Source organism: Mytilus trossulus, chromosome 1, assembly GCF_036588685.1.
Source record: "Mytilus trossulus isolate FHL-02 chromosome 1, PNRI_Mtr1.1.1.hap1, whole genome shotgun sequence".
Taxonomy (NCBI): domain Eukaryota; kingdom Metazoa; phylum Mollusca; class Bivalvia; order Mytilida; family Mytilidae; genus Mytilus; species Mytilus trossulus.
In genome coordinates, this window is record NC_086373.1 from 52,352,396 (window position 1) to 52,369,682 (window position 17,287).

A 17,287-nucleotide genomic window follows, 5' to 3' on the forward strand; every position below is an offset into this window, starting at 1 on the left:
AAATTGAAGATTATGTTATAAATTTTACAATAAACATATTTGCAGAACAAAAACATTTATTTTGAGAGTCCCAGACATTATATTAAATGACAGTTTTCTCAATAGTTCTACGTGTTTTCAAGTACTTTAAACTCGTAGTGGCCCACAATGCATTGTAGTTCATTGAGTCGATTAGTCAGTCTTTCAAGGCCGTATTGGGAAATTACTATGCAATATATTCTGACGTCAGGAAATCTAGAATTTTCGACGTTTTAATGCCTATAACATATATAAAACAAATAAATTATTAAAAAAAAATAATACAGTGACGGGACGCATAAGTACAGAGTCACGTCGTATAAGAAAAAAAAACACAAAAAAGCCTATTAGCAAAATTGAAAGACATAGATTCTGAAATTAGCATGGAACGATAACACAACGACGTGATGTATAAATTCAGATCCACGTCTAAGTCAATATAGAGTTTAATGATTTCTTCTAAATACTAGTTGTTCGAAAATTGACAATCATTTGAAATGTCATAGACTATTTGACAAATCTGCATAGGATTGTATTGTGCTTGGATTTTAATATAACAGTTTCAACTGTTGTTAGCTAGGGAATATAAGTGTAAAAAAGGTTTGTGAGTTTATTTTAAAAAACAATTAAGGCATTTGTTTTTTTTCAAATTAAACTGCATTTTCAAATATAAATCAATATATTGCAAATAAATTACGGATAACATTTATGAAAAAAAAACAGTTGAAGTTCTCTGACATCTGATTCATTTCTTATCTAGAACGCGGTTTCATACATTAACGCGGAAAATGTCTAAGCATGCGTTATAAGTTTAGATGTTATAACCATAAGATATTCCCTTGTGACCTTCTCAATTTTACAATATTATTCACAGCTGTTTCTATTATTTATGCTTATGACATCATCGAATTGTCAACGTGGATCGTCAAATATATTGATAGACAAAGATGATTTAACATATCTTTTATCGACGATGATGTTTGTCCGTGTTACTATAATAAACAATTGTATAAGCTGTATTAACCAAGACAAAATTCTAAGTTTGGATGATATATCCATCGAAACAACCATTTGTTCTTTATTTCTGTTAACATTTTTATAAATAACGCATTGTTCAAGTTGACAAAAGGAAGTTTTCTGAAGGGGTTTGTAAACCAGGCTCATGATCTTCATTACAGATATTTCCATTAGGAGGACTAGTTGGTTTACGATGCTTGTCTATAATAAACAAACCATCTATATATTTCATGAGAACACCTAACATTAGCATTCTTTTTTATTTATAAGTAGACTATTTTCTCTTATAAACTGATAAAAAAATAACTTGACAAACATATTTGATTGAATACAATACATGTATCATTATGTCCAAGGATAAAGTAGTAATTGATACTATTGCAACGAATTACTTTGAATAATTTTAATTCGCCTGAAAAATGTGTACTGCAGGCAATATAACTAAATATATATTTTGACAGCCGACAAATTATATACACTTACATGTTAATGTCGAAAGCGCTACAGCATAGTCCTTAATTAAATCAGTAAAATTACCATTTATTTACTATTCTATACAACAATGTATAAAGCATCATACATTTATCTATAATTTAATATTAGATGTAATGCGTGTTCTGAATGCTTATAATTATTTTGTCTACCAGTTCACAGGAATATTTTGTTCATGTCCTATAACGTCGCCAAATTCATACATCAATGATTATTTTTCAATATATATTAATGAGTGGCTTAAAAATAACATTTCCTTTGTATGTCTGCTTCATTTGAGCTCTGATAAAATTGTATACACCGTATTAAAGCATCACATAATTTTTCAAGTTGACTTTTTTTTGAATTGAACATAGTTCATAGGAATGAAACTCTTGAATTCAAATGACAAATTAAAAAAATAAATTCTTACTAATGCGTACCCACCTTCAATGACGATTCTAAATAATCAATAGATACAACAGTTGTGAATCTATAGGATAGTAACAGCTAATGCATGCTGTATAGTCTGCTGGACCACCGGACAAGCGCTAATTTCTACCCCTGGGTATAGATTTGATTCGTGTTTTTTATTCTTAAGTTTTCTATGTTGTGTCGTGTGAACTATTGTGTGTCTGTTTGTCCTTTTTCATTTTTAGCCATGGCGTTGTCAGTTTTTTTTCGATTTATGAGTGTGACTGTCCCTCTGATATCTTTCGTCCCTCTTTTCGATACTGTTGTCAAGTTATGAAAATAAGAGTTTGCAATATCTCAACTTCCGTTTTCATATATTTTGTTAGTCTGTGGTGAACTGTTACTAATTTCATTCACAAATAGTACTTACCATCAATGATTTAATAAACGGTAGAAATTACAAACTAGTTCGTTGATTAGTTAACCACTACTATACATGTATGTCTAATTTCCATTGGTTGTCAAATTTCTAAGGGTAATATTGTTGTTTAGCCGCTTTTTAATTACAGCCCCGTAGAAATCGTAGTTGTCTTTGACAAATGAGCAGGAATTATGTTTAAAAAAATATGATAGATGCTAAAGTAATAATTATACGCCTGTCAGGTGTTTCTGTGAACCTGTTGAATTTCTAAAAACATGATTCCTGTTGTTTATCTCAATTGTTTCAATGAAATGCTGCAAAGATTATTTGTTATTAAAAATTATATAAAGTATTTAAACCTAGTTACAATTTCAAAATATACGACGGGTGAAACATGTGGAGCAGGATCTGCTTACAAGTAATCTTACGTAGCACCTTAGATCACCCCCAGTTTTAGTGGTGTTTCTGTTGCTAAATCTTTAATTTTCTATGTTGCATATTATGTTTTATTATGTTCTATTATTTTTCTATTTGTGTTTTTCTTTTTTATGTATGGCGTTGTCTGTTTATTTTCGATATTTGAGTTTGACTGTACCTCTGGTATTTTTTACCTCTCTTTTCAAACGGGTGTGATAGAGAACAACAACAAAATTATAGAGTTAAACAGTAAACTATTTCGATAGGGACAGCTAACGAATTATTTTTTTTATAATTCTTTAACATATTATTTAAGATTAAAGTATCCACAATGAGATGGGTGTAGTTGAACATATGTTCAGTTAACATTGAGGGTCGACTATAATGAAATGAACAAATTACAAATAATATCAATATGAAAGAAAATCACATTTTTTATCAAACAGTTATAATATAGACCCCTATATGAAAAGCTAAGCGTACATCACTATACCAGCATTATATATATATGTAAATAATGATTTCCGTACATTTTAAGCTTGCTTAATATGCATATATCTTTGTAAAAAGCACACATAAAAGCTTTTTTCGCTGATTCATCCCTAGATAAATTGCATATTAATTGGTGCTATGTTTTATACCTAAGAATCACTGATGAGTTTGAAAGTTTTTATATATGTAGATGTATAAATATAAAAAATGTATGTATTGGTATATAGTTTATCAATCGAAACATTAATCCTAAGCTGATAAATAAATTAAAGCTGTTAATTTAATATCGATAGAAATTAAATATGATAACTATTTATAAGATTCATATGAATACACCGATGATTTCGGTTCATGTCAATGATGAAACAGTTAACCACACTTTAACAATTGTTAAGTCTGGTTATATGAAATATGGTATACAGTTGAATGGAAAAATGAAAAGCATTTGAACAATAGTAACGGATATAAATAATTGGCTTTGATTTTATTAAATCTTACATACAAATTTATTGGTAATGTTAATGTATAATCATATGTAAAAATAATTTCCGGACGAAATACGATTTCAATTTTTCCTTCATACTCATATATATATCTTGAATCAATCATATTTCTTCATTTATTTTCTAACATAAATTTTTTAAAAGATACTTTTAAGAAAATACTTACATTTGCCACAGGTACAGTATTGTCCTATCCATCCTGTTACACAACCCTCAGTACAAAAACCCGTATGTGTATTACATCTTCCATTTACACATCTTTGGGCATCACATCCCCAAATGCAGGAACCATTTTCAGGATGACATTGTTGGTTTATACATATAGATGAACATGCCTCGGTACAGTTAGGTCCCCACATACCTTTTGGGCATCCTACAATGTTAGAAACTGTTTTACTAAAAGAAATGTTGTAATCCACGATCAGCACGACAGCCAATAGATTAAACAAGTGAAAAATAAAAAGCATAAAACAAATCCAGGAAGTATATGAAAACAAACTCAAACGTTATCATTCAACGGAACAAATGGGGATAACTGTCACAATCCTGACTCTGTATATGCCTTTGTCATGGTGTTGAAAACCTGGTTTTATACGTAGATTAACCTCCTTCTTGTATCTATAGTTTTGATATATAGAAAACAAACGTGTGAGCTTAACTTCTTCTGTGCATATTTGGATTGATTAACGCCTTCTTCCAAAATATAAATGTAGTGTGTGTTATACTTTATAAGATAAGATATAATTGCATGTATTTTGATACGTAAACTCTGACTTCTCAGAACAAATGCGAGTTTGAAATTTTATAGAAGCACATCGCCTATCTTATAAATCTTACATTCTAACAAAAATTAAAAACAAATCTTATAAAATATACCCCAAGAGTATAAGTCATGTTAGTTGGTTTGCTAGAGCAAAAAATTATAATCAATCTCAAAAGGCAAAAACATTTAAATCCGATCTAAAACTGTAGAAAGACTTCCTTGTGTCAAGTTCTGTAATTATGAGATATACAAATACACAATGTGTATTCAAACGTCATCTCACCATTTATAGCAACGTAGCACAGTTCAACAACAGGTCCATAAAATTCATCGCCTTTAGTATCGTAGTAGATAACGTATTTTCCAGATTTATAACACGGAATATTCTGAGTGATGTTTGGGAGACCTGGATCAGGATCTTCATAACATAGATAACCATTAGGTGGAATAGTTGATGTGTTGGTTACATATAACTTGAATCCATCCATCCGATAAGCAACTGTAAAAAAAGAATTACCATTTTTGCTATATATTTTTCTAAATATAATCGTTAATTGAACATGTGTAGGCTCTCTTTGCACCAAACTAATCTCAACAATGAGTTATTTCTCTGATGAGTAATATCAAACATTAGTCCAAGCATTACTGCAATCAACTTTTTTCTGTGAATATGTGCCATCTGTTAATCCGATTATGAAAATAGGTCAAAGTTATCAAGAGACATTCAAACTCATTATACAAAAAAGGTGAAATCCATGGCTATAATCGATTAAAACAAACTGACAAACAATAGTACAGAAAACATAACATAGATAAACACTAAGCAACACAAAAAACAACCAATTTGGGGTGATCTCATGATCTCGTGTCCTCTAGGAGGATCAGCAGATCCTCCTTTACATGTGGCACATATCGAGTCGATCATCTGAGTACAAATTCAGTTAAAGGTCTAGATCAGTAGGTTATTGACTGCTGCAGCAACTCTACGAAATATTTAATGGAAATGAATACAAATCGTTATTAAACCATACTTTCTGATGTTGGATTAATGAGATGGCAAAATCAATGCTAAAGTTAATTCAAACCTATCTTCAATGTATAATCTGGAATTCAAATAAATTTGTTAAATCAAATCAATTCAGCTCTCGACATTCTTTGTTACAAAACTAAAATCCTTAATCAAGACATATATATATGTTTCGCTGCTTTTTATCAAAACAAGCTATCTTTATTAACAAACCACAGCTTATCGTGTATTGACATGTCTTTAAAGAAATCTGCCATTTGAAATGCATGTTTTTCTCATTGTAGGAGCATGTATATAATCTTTAAAGTAAACTATCCAGGCCACGTTCACTCTGTGTTTTTTTGTTTGTTTGTAACTGCGTGTACACAACACATGATTTAAGTGACATGTAAATATTGAGTTTAATCAATGGAAACGTAATTGTGTTTCGTTTACGTGCGAATTACACTAACAAACCACTGAGTATAGGTCAATGTGAACACGGCCTAATATGCATATATATATATCTGTTTTAGTTAATCCTTTTACACCTTATTTTATAGTTCGCTCATATATTGCGTTATAACACCATTGTTCAAGGTAAGGAAGAGAGTTGGGATAGCGCTTATATGTTTAAACCCACCACATTCTGCATGCATTGGGTGTTTTTGTTTTAAGTCAAGAGCATGTAATTCAGTGGTTTGTAATGTTATATCAATTGCCTTTTATAGCCGACTTTCCAATAAGGGCTTTGCTAATTGTTGAAGATTGAAGGTGATCAAAAATTGTAAACGTCTGTGTCATTTGGTCTCTTGAACACAATGTATTATAAAGAATCGATTTGACTCTATATTAAAAAAAAAAGAAAACTTCTCTGCCAGCTAAAATGGTTTAATTAAATGTTGAAAGTTAATATTCGGGTAAGTCAATCGTAATTATTATCTGTAGGATATTTTGTCGAGAGTCTGCTAAACAAAACAAAACTTGCGGGTGTCTATTTTGCAATGGGAGTGTAGGATGTCTTCATTCTGAAGTAGTATATCTACCGTATCACTAGCACTACAAAAGTCAAAAAGTCTGAAAATACCAGTTTTTGTCTTAATTTGCATAAATTTTTACTTGACATTCTTAATTTGTCTGCATATTTTTTGAAAATTCTTGACATAGTATTAGTTTGTCTAAAAAGGTTCTTGAGTTTTCTTGACAAGTGTCTTGACAGTATTAACATTGTCTTAAAATTTCTCGACACTTCCTGTATCATCTGATAAGAGTCTGGATTAGTCTCGACCAATTCTTGACTGTCTTAAATTTGTCTCGATCTGTCTTGACATATTCTTGCATTCTAAATAATGTCTGAATTTGTCTTGACATATTCTTGACATTCTTTATAATGTCTGAATATGTCTTGACACATTCTTGACAGTATTAAATATGTCTTGACACTATCTCAACAGTATAAATTTCGCCTGAACGGTTTATGAAATCTTTTGGGTTTGTGTGGCTAAAAAAAGAGGAGGGGGGCTTTCGTGTTGGTCAAAGAATTTTTTATCAACAAAAATTTGTGATAATGGGCTCCTTCCTGAAAAGAAAAAAAATGTTTAGATCTATATTATGTATGTTTGTTTGAGACCAATGAAATTATTGATTAAAAATTATCAAATTCAACACTCAAATTTGAATAGTAAATAGAAATCATTGATGGGACCCATTATGAATATTTTTTTTATTATTATTCCTGGAGTAGATAATAATTTTCTTTTAATCTTTGAAATGTTTATGGCAGGTCAACTGATAAGTTGTATGGCTGATTACAGGTAAATCAGTAATTTCTATTTGACAGTTGCGTGTATTCTGGGGTGTGTTATAACTTAATTTCATGGGGAACATCCTGTCCATGTATAATACTTAATATATATATTCCAACAGATGACATTACACAAAGTTTTCTTCTGTTAAATGAATGATTTTATGTCATCATAATTTGCTATTTATATAAACCACATTTTTGTACAATAATTATTTACAATATTAACATTGGATATATTGAATGTAGAGTGAAATATGTCTACCATATGATTGGTTTTAATAATTTAATTAATAATTGAGATTTAGGAATCAAAATTTGTATTTTTTACAAAAAAAAACACTTTTAAATTGTTTTATATCAACACACCCTCATTTAAATTATTTTATAAATTAGATTTCGTAGCCGTATTTGCATTTGTGAAACTATTTAAATACTCAAATTTTCAATTGTTTTACATGCCCAACTTTCATATTTGTTGTAAGCAATGTAACTTAAAATCAACAGTATATTATGAAAAAGAAATAAAGATTACAGTTATAATATGAATATTGGTCATGATTTGTAAAACTTAGAACTTTCAAGTAAATTTAAGACACAATTCAAAATGTTCAGAATATGTCAAGCCAAACTGAAAAAGAATAAGAATGTCGAGAATATGTCGAGAAATTTCAAGACCGTATTCAAATGTGAAGAATTTGTCAAGAAATTTTAAGACCATATTCAGAATGTCAAGAATATGTCGAGTAAATTTCATACAAATTTGATATAAATGAGAATTTGTCAAGAAAAATTAAGACACGAGTCATACTTTTGGAGAATGTCAAGTAAAAGTTCATGCAAATCAAGACAAAAACTGGTCTTTTCAGACTTTTTGACTTTTGTAGTGTAGTCTGTCAACGCTGAGTTCAAATCCAGCACAATGCAGTTGCGCTTGACTTTTGAATTTAATCTTAACTGACTATGTTTTTTCTACCGAAGATCGGTGAATCTATTTCGGAAATCAATTGATAACTGACGGGTTAATTCAAGGTTACATGCATTCGGATTCAATTAAGGAGAGTTATTCACTTATAAGTTAATCTTTCATTTTCATGGTTCCTTAACACATTATGTACACAATTCAATCATACTGGTTGCTTAAAGCGAATTTATATTTCACTATTTCACTTTTACTAATAAGGGAACAAAACAAATCATATTCTATTTATTAAATATATCGTAGCTAGCGAGCCTTCAACAATTTTTTTTTGTAGTGAATTTTTTTTCATCTTCAACTTGGCTTATCATTGAAGTAGGGTTATTCTGGATAAGTTCACATGTGGGAAGGAAGCAAACCAGTTAAAGTAAAAATACTTGTCTATCTGGGATGTGTATACTTACAGTCTTCTCTGTAGTAAATAGTTATATCTGTGATGTACGCCAATTCGAAAGAAAATTGAAACATCCACCAGTCTGCAGATGGATCATTTCCATCTTTTGTGTGGGAACATATATTCAAATCGAATTCATTTGAGATTGGTGGTAGTATAGCATTGTTTGGATTACTTAAAGTTCCTCCATACACAGTGCTTTGTGTAGCTATGCCAAATGGTGTAAGGTTTTCTGTAAAATGAGCAACACATATTTGTAACATACACGTATTTATAAATACTATATAAAAATAATATTCTAATTAATGCATGAACTCATCATACCGTGAATCATAAGATTCTTGTTCTCAACCTTTATACTTTTCATCAATGAAACACCGATGACTGAAGTCCGAACCAAACGACAATGTTTGAAATATAATTTGAACACCATAGTGTACCGAAATGTTCTTGACGCCTATCACAATAATACATAATATCTCATAACGTTTAGTTCCTTTGCGAAAGATACACGTAAACTGCAACACGCACTAGTAACATGTACACATTATCAGGCTATGTAAGAGAGATAGAGGAATACAAAGTATCAACATGTTGACATCACAATGCGATGGCTATAAGCATGACAGTTTCGAAGCATATGATACTTTAACGCTGAACAAGTTTCTACATAAGGGCATACGATACAGTTTTGATCACGTATTTACAAGTTGACGGAAATTTGCATATAGGCTATTTTTTTACCTGATTAAATCAAATATGTAATAAAAAAAATATACCTTCATGTGTTACTGTTTGAGTTACATGAGGTCGAAATTTTGTATATTTGCTAAAAATTATGATTTGTGGCTGTATTTTCCCTTTCGAAAGAAAGACATAACTTTTTATGTTTTAAAAGATAAACGCAAATTGTTTTTTGTTAATTAATTTGTAATTTCTATATTTTATAAGTATTCGAAATATTTATGCATTTTTTGTTCAGAAATAACTTATATTTATCAAATGGTAAAGAATTGAGAAAAAAACGTCATTTTCTGCTGTATATTTTTCAAAATTAAAAAAATTACACTATTTACAGTTTTATAAAATTTGGTCTACATAACCTCTTGTAAAATGAAACAAAATGTCGGTTAAAAAAAATTGGGGTCCATGCGCTCGTTTTCAAATTAAATCAGTTTGAATGATAAAAATCAGTCGACAAATGCATCTTTTTCCGATATGTCACAGTTTGACGTTGCGAAAATATCATTTTATGTTAGCAACGTCATTACCTCCCCACTAACTGTATCGTATGCCCTTAATAAGTCTAGGTATGTAATTCACTAGTATAGTCGGACTAGCAAATATAACACCATCCTTTCAATTGAATTAGTACCCTATTTACTGTAGCATTCTTAAATTACAGAGGCAGAATATTTTGATCATAATTTAGACTATTAAGCAATTAATAGTTATCAAAGGTATCCTTTCATGCAATATTCTCAGAAAAGTTTGTATACTGCTATTAACAGGAGGGTCGTAATCTTGTTCATCTTAAAACATACTAAATTGAAAGGGGAATACTGTATTAAAAGATTTGTATGTCGCATATAATATATCTAATACGTTGCTAGTTGTAAAACCACTGGTGTGACTTAATTCAACCCTCCGAAAGGTTAAACTCAATAATGACCATCCAATAATGACAGTAATTATGTGTTGCAATTAACATAATTTTATATGAAATGAAACTGGAATGAAAACAACCCCGACTTACGTTGAGCTGTAACTGACAACTGTACAGTCGTGTGAATTAGCATCGCCAACAACATATTGTGACATCGAACAGATACACGCAAAACTACTGAAATGAATTAAAAGTTTAGAGTATTTAGTATTAAGCAAATACTTGAGATATACACCTACTAAGTAAGCAATAGTCTATATATATTGCTACAATCTATAGATATGGGAAATATCAACAGTAGTTAAATAGTAATGAGCAGTGTATGAAAGGACCAAAACTTAAGAGCTATAATTTGTTTTATATAAATATGTACATATATATTTTCTTAACTTTGGATGACGTGTTGTTTTTAAGTTATTGCATCACTGGGACGATACGTCTGCTGGTGGAAGAACAGTCCCTGTGGGTATCAATCAGCTCAGTAGTCAGTACTCTAGTACTGACATGATTTAACAAACTTTTTTTTTAAATTGTCCGTTTATTAATATTAAAATATTAAAATTATTAAGAAACTAAGGTTTCAACTCCCTCAGGTAAAGTTGACTTTAGATGAATTTGGCTATTTATTTTAGGTATTTTTGAAATATAGCTCTTCAACGGTTTCGGTACTTATACATCCTTGTATTTTAAAAGGCTTTGAGCGTTTCAGATGAAGGTTAATCCAGAAAAGCTCTTTAGACGCATGATATTATGAAACGTGTTGTTTTCAATGTTATGGTCTCTTATTGAAAGTGTCTCATTGGCTATCATACCACATCTTCTTTTCCAGTTAAATTGTTGTTGACAGAGGTCGAAGTATATTTGATTCGCCTAACAAGTGTGCCCTTTAAATTTTGTCATGCTATCCGTTTCTTATGTGAGAAATATTACATAGCCTGTTTCCCAGTAGATACATGTTGTAATATGATAAAACTTTTACATCATGGTACTGTTTCCGGTAAAACTTTCATTTTGTACATAATAAACCGAACATAAGGCTGATATGTTCAATGAAACTTAAATAATTTTATTTAATGTCCTACTCCAGTCATGCATCCATTTAAGTTGTATCAGTTACTACAATTATTATGTGTATATTTGACAGGTGTGCTGCATGTAGAAAAAGTTACATAATGCTTTTGACGTTCTTCTTTTTATATGGTTTAAGATACATTTGTAAGGACATGATGGTTGCTTTACGCCGCATTAGCACAAAAAGGCTATATCGCGGCGATGTAAGGACATGTGAATTAGTTGTCAAAAAAAAAATTTAACAATCAGATAAATCACATGGGTTTATTCGAATTAACGATCATCGTAGACCTACATGTACACAACAATAAGCAAAACCCATACTGTTTAGTCCGCTAAAATTTTCCATTTTACAAAATTAAAATATGAAAGAACAAAAACTGAAGCAAAAAACTGCCTTTTGTTCCGTTTTTGTTTTTTATTTATATGACAGTAAAGGACAAGGTACGATAAGCATTAGAGAACGGCCCCCTAATTTTGTTCAAATTAAAAGTGACTTGCCATTAATTATAATACATTATTCTTAAAGTTTAAAACCTATATTTTTGTTAACATCAATAGATTTTTCAACTTCCGTTGATATTATTCATGCTCTGTTGCTGTAAAGACCTCAATATTCGCTAAAAGGGCAGAAAAATGGCAGTTTCCAAAACTTTTTCTGCATTTTAAACTCTGAGCGTACCTACGACCCACGATCATATTTATACCAGACATTCCTTGAACATTAATGCTGATGTAGTTCAAATATTTTAGTGGGTCATAAGTACGCTCATAGTTAAAAATTCAAAAAAGTGACAAAAAATCGTCGTTGTTTTCATTGAATCATCGTAATTTTTAACCGAACTGCGGACCGGAGAAGATTTCCGGTATTTACTAGATCTGACGACGGAAAAGTATTCCTGCTACGCTATGATAATAGCTAGTTTCTTTAGGACGAAAAATAAACATATTTTTGAGACAGGAAAACAGGATATTCCTTTACTCATTATTCTTGAATTTAAAGTGACATTTTAGCAGACCGTCGAAATTTGACCCAAAAATAAACGGAACTGTGATAAACTTCAGAGAAATACTGGGAACGTAATTGTGAATGAATAAAATAACTAGTTCATACTCAAAAAGTGCATATATACGTATTTTGTTTCATAATTGACGAAATCGTCGCCCTCGAATGTTTTAATCTCCGTTGACCCTTTTGTGAAAAGTGCTTTCTTTCACGTCCGCATTTCTACCAAGTATGGCATGTCAAGTTAACATTTTAGACAATCATTAAATAAAAATACAGATGGCGAAAATAAACTACAGAACTGTGAATAATAACATACACTGTAATTCATAGCACTTAAGAGGGGAGGACAGGGGTAAGGGAGACAGAGAGAAAGGGGTAGGAGAAACGAGAAAGGAGAGGAAGGCTGGGAGAAAGGAGAAAAGTTGGAGAAAAAAATAAAATATGAAAAAATAAAATATCTCTCTTTTTACCGGTAAATTAAAAAAAAAATAAGGAGAAGAGGGGTAGAAGAAAGGAGAAGAGGCCTAGTAGGAGGAAGGAGATGAGGGGTGGGAGAAAGGAGAATGGTACCCCTGTCCTCACCCTCACATAAGAAGACACCATGTGACCATTTTAATTAGTTAATTGTGTAAGTGTAACAATAATCAAAATTAAACAAAACTATCCAACACTTTTATGATCTAAATTATGTATCTTGAGTTATTTTTTTTGGTTATGGCGTTGAATTTATTGGACTTATTATTTGTAATTGTCACCCGCCTTCCCGTTGTTCTGTCTTGACGACAACTTGGTGCTACTTCGTATTTCTTGTTTGCAAATCATTCTCTTCATATCTTTCCGTTAAAATTTGCATGCATAAAGTATTTGTCACTGGACGGTCAGGAAACAACATTCAATCAATCATATATCTTCTTAAATAACAGCACTTCATGTATTATGAATTTAAACATATTCAAAAGAATAATTTAAAGCTTCTTTTATTTTTTAATCAGATATTTACACGTCGAAGAAAATAAAACAAGTATTGAATATGAAAGGAATAAAAACGCATCATAATTAAAGATATCTTGCTTGTAAGACGTGTGTTTCGCGTACAAAAGACTCATCAGTGACGGTCGAATAAAAAAATGTCAAAGGACCATAAAAGGCTCAAAATTCCGATTTTATTTTGTGAATAAAGGTTATTTATTCCTGAATATATTATCCGTAGTTTTTGCAAAGAATATAAAGTTTTGTTAACAGTTAATTCATAAAAGTTACTATTTCAATAATAATTCATGTTTACACAAAGTGCTCACTTTTGGACATCATGTTGCTGAATGGGTTGTTTGTTTCATTAATTTTTAGTGTGCTATAGCTTAAAAGGTTACAGTCCGTTGGAAGACATATTACCCTAACTTGACACTCCGATCCAACTAGTTTTTGTTCTTACCCCTTAAGGGCATACGATACAGTTACAGGGAAGGTAATGACGTTGCTAACGTAATTTGTTAGTTTCGCGACGTCAAACTGTGACATATCGGGAAAAGATGCATTTTTCGACTGATTTTTATCATTCAAACTGATTTAATTTGAAAACGAGTTCATGGACCCCTATTTTTCAAAACGGCATTTTGTTTCATTTTGCAGGGAAATTATGTCACCCAAATTTTATAAAACTGTAAATAGAGGATTTTTTTTAATTTTGATAAACATGCAGTAAAAAATGACGTTTTTTCCTCAATTCATGAACATTTGATGAATATGAGTTATTTCTGCCTAAAAAATTGCATATTTTTTTTTAATATTTATAAAATACAGAAATTACCGATTATTTAACAAAAAAAATGTGTGTTTATCTTTAATAACAAAAAAGTTATGTCTTTCTTTCGAAAAAGAAATTACGGCCACAAATCTGAATTTTGAGCAAATATACAAAATTTCGACCTCATTTTACTCAAAAAGTAGCACATGAAGGTATATTTTTTTTTACATATTTGATTTAATCAGGTAAAAAATAGCCTATATGCAAATTTTCATGAACTTGTAAATACAGGATCAAAACTGTATCGTATGCCCTTAATGCCAATTGATTGACGGAAATCAGCAAATACCAATTTTTAAGTCTTAAGTTTGACCAGGCCGGTGTCAGAACCCACGATATCAGGCGTTTTAATTCATTTATTATATTTATAAAATTGTACAATGATTGAATAAAAGGGTGCATACTGTAAGAATCCATCTTATATGAATCCGCGCTTAAACTTACACATCCACCCAAAAGAAATAACTTTTGCAACATTTATAGAAATAAGAAGTTGTGGTATGAGTGCCAATGATACTACTCTCCTTTCAGGACACAACATGTAAAAAGTAAACAATTATAGGCTTCAAATGAAATGAATGGATTAATTATGTTAAACATATTACTTTTTTCTTCTTTTTTAGAATTTTATTCTCATACACACTTGTCCCGGTCTACACTTATTTAGTTTTTATACATTGACTTGTGATATTTGGCATAGAGTGTATAGCCATGACTCAGATATCATAACAGTCTAATTTTGTTTATTTTCTTTGGTTACATCTTCTGACATCAGACTCGAACTTCTCTTGAATTGAATTTTAAATGTACGTATTGTTATGCGTTTACTTTTCAACATTGGCTCGAGGTATAGGGGAAGGGTTGAGAGCTCGTAAACATGTTAAACCCCGCCGCATTTTAGCGCCTGTCCCGAATCAGGAACCTCTGGTCTTTGTTAGTCTTGTATTTTTTTAATTTTAGTTTCTTGTGTACAATTTGGAAATTAGTATGGCGTTCATCATCACTGAACTAGTACATATTTGTTTAGGGGCCAGCTGAAGGACGCCTCCGGGTGCGGGAATTTCTCGTTACATTAAAGACCTGTTGGTGACCTGCTGCTGTTGTTTTTTCTTTGGTCGGGTTGATGTCTCTTTGATACATTCTCCATTTCTATTCTCAATTTCAATATCATTATGACATTTACCGTTGATCTCAAGGTCCAATTAATTGACCTTTAACTTTCATGGTTAAATGCCTCGTTAATAACTCCAAAAATGATTTATACACCCCCCTTTTTGCCTTGTTAAGTCGTTTCTAATCCACCATAGGTTTGTACCCATGCAGAGGACACATTTATTCCAACCCCTACATATGTACATCATATTAATTCGTAATTGCCTGGATTAGACATTTTATTCCGCAAAATGTCTGTATGTGGTACAAGTCACGTCTCTTTTATTCCATTAACTGTTAAATATCTTTAAAAACTGTTAAACTCATCTCAAATTATTAAATCTTATATATTCTTGTTTTCATGAAAAGACTTTCACATTGAAACAAAGATTTTGTACTGGTCTACAAATTAAACAAAATGTTTGATGTTGCTTAGTAAGATGTGGGATTCTATACTCAATATAGAATTCGTCCAAAAAATAATGATAATCTAGATGTGTATATTATAGTGTAACGCCGTATAAGAAGTATATTCTTAAAAAATAACTTAGCTCATACTTCAAAAAATAAAAAAAAAATAAACTATTATTGCATTGTTGATATGCACTTGTTATGTGATTTAGTTGTTGATCAGCATGTAGTGACCTACAGTTGAACTAAGTTTTCATTTCTAACTAAACATGTTTAGAAAAAGACAATGTGCATTGCATTCAATTTAATTTGTTCAATGAAATGACTTATTGATTTGTAGTTGGCTTTAATTCAAACATGGTTTGCTGTTGCTAAGCAACACTTGTGTTGCAATGATCAATATGGAATTTGTAAAGAATAAAAAAAAGATGTATATGAAAAAATATTGAATGAAACACCAACTGGAAAAAAAAATCTTCAAACAACAGCTTAATATATACTTAAGAGGGGCAAGCACCAATTTTTTAACCGTTGCTAGGCATCATTTCTGTTGCCAAGGTTGTTTTTAAGCATATAATAAACAAAATCAAAGGGTATTTTCATTTGTGACTTCAAGTTCTTCTTGGACAAACAATATCATTTGCAAATATTAAAATTTTTACTGATAAAGCAATTAATATGTGATAATTTTCATTCTTCATAAAAACCGTTGCTAGGCAACCTTCCTTTCACCGGAACACAATAAAATCATTGTTTTTTTCTAGTGTCTACACTAAGACCATCATTGATATCAATTTAAACTTATTTGGAGAGGGGGCCAAAAATAGCCCTTATCATACCTTGTCCTTTACAGAAAATAGCTATTAATAATGTATCGTGTCGACATAATATTAATGGAAGTAAAAAGGAACAAATCCGACTTTTAACTGACTTAAATATTTTATAGATTGTTCATTTACAGACGAATACCGTATCAATAACTGATTATCAATGCATTTACGAACTCTTTAATTATTAGGTAAATATTAGACTAAGTGAAGTATGTATGTGTTTGAAGAAGACGTACCTTTCATCGGATAAACCATCACAATATTATACAATAACCGGACGTATAAATGTTGATGTATTTCATTTTCATTTTCCATCGTTATCAGATTAATATTATATTATATTATAGTAAGAAGATATTTTTTCACCTACATCACTCAGGCATACAGTTGTAATAAGATATTATAATATGTCTAACAATGTGAGTGTGTTTCACTAGGCATAATTTAACTACAAACATCAATGCACGTATTCAAAGTAACGCATCACATATCTTTCTAAATATAACAAAAGGATAGAGCCTTAAAATTTAGAACAATTGTATCATTTAATCGCTTTTGTATTCATAAAGAATGCCTTCTCTGTATGAAAATTAAAAAACATAAGACAGTTTGATCAGCACGGTCTATAACAAATACAATTTGTAT

At 30.6% G+C, this 17,287-nt stretch overlaps 1 protein-coding gene across 1 annotated transcript; it reads right to left on the reverse strand.

Annotated features, from left to right (window-relative positions):
- Nucleotides 1–1,132: 1,132 nt before the first annotated feature.
- On the reverse strand, nucleotides 1,133–10,538 carry LOC134725871 (uncharacterized). The gene is made up of 5 exons (XM_063590154.1): nucleotides 10,456–10,538; nucleotides 8,710–8,931; nucleotides 4,800–5,015; nucleotides 3,920–4,126; nucleotides 1,133–1,236 (listed from the first exon to the last, which is right to left on the reverse strand). Exons 1-5 carry the CDS (start codon nucleotides 10,508–10,510, stop codon nucleotides 1,133–1,135), a joined length of 804 nt encoding a protein of 267 aa, XP_063446224.1. The 5' UTR covers nucleotides 10,511–10,538.
- Between the last annotated feature and the right edge of the window lie 6,749 nt (nucleotides 10,539–17,287).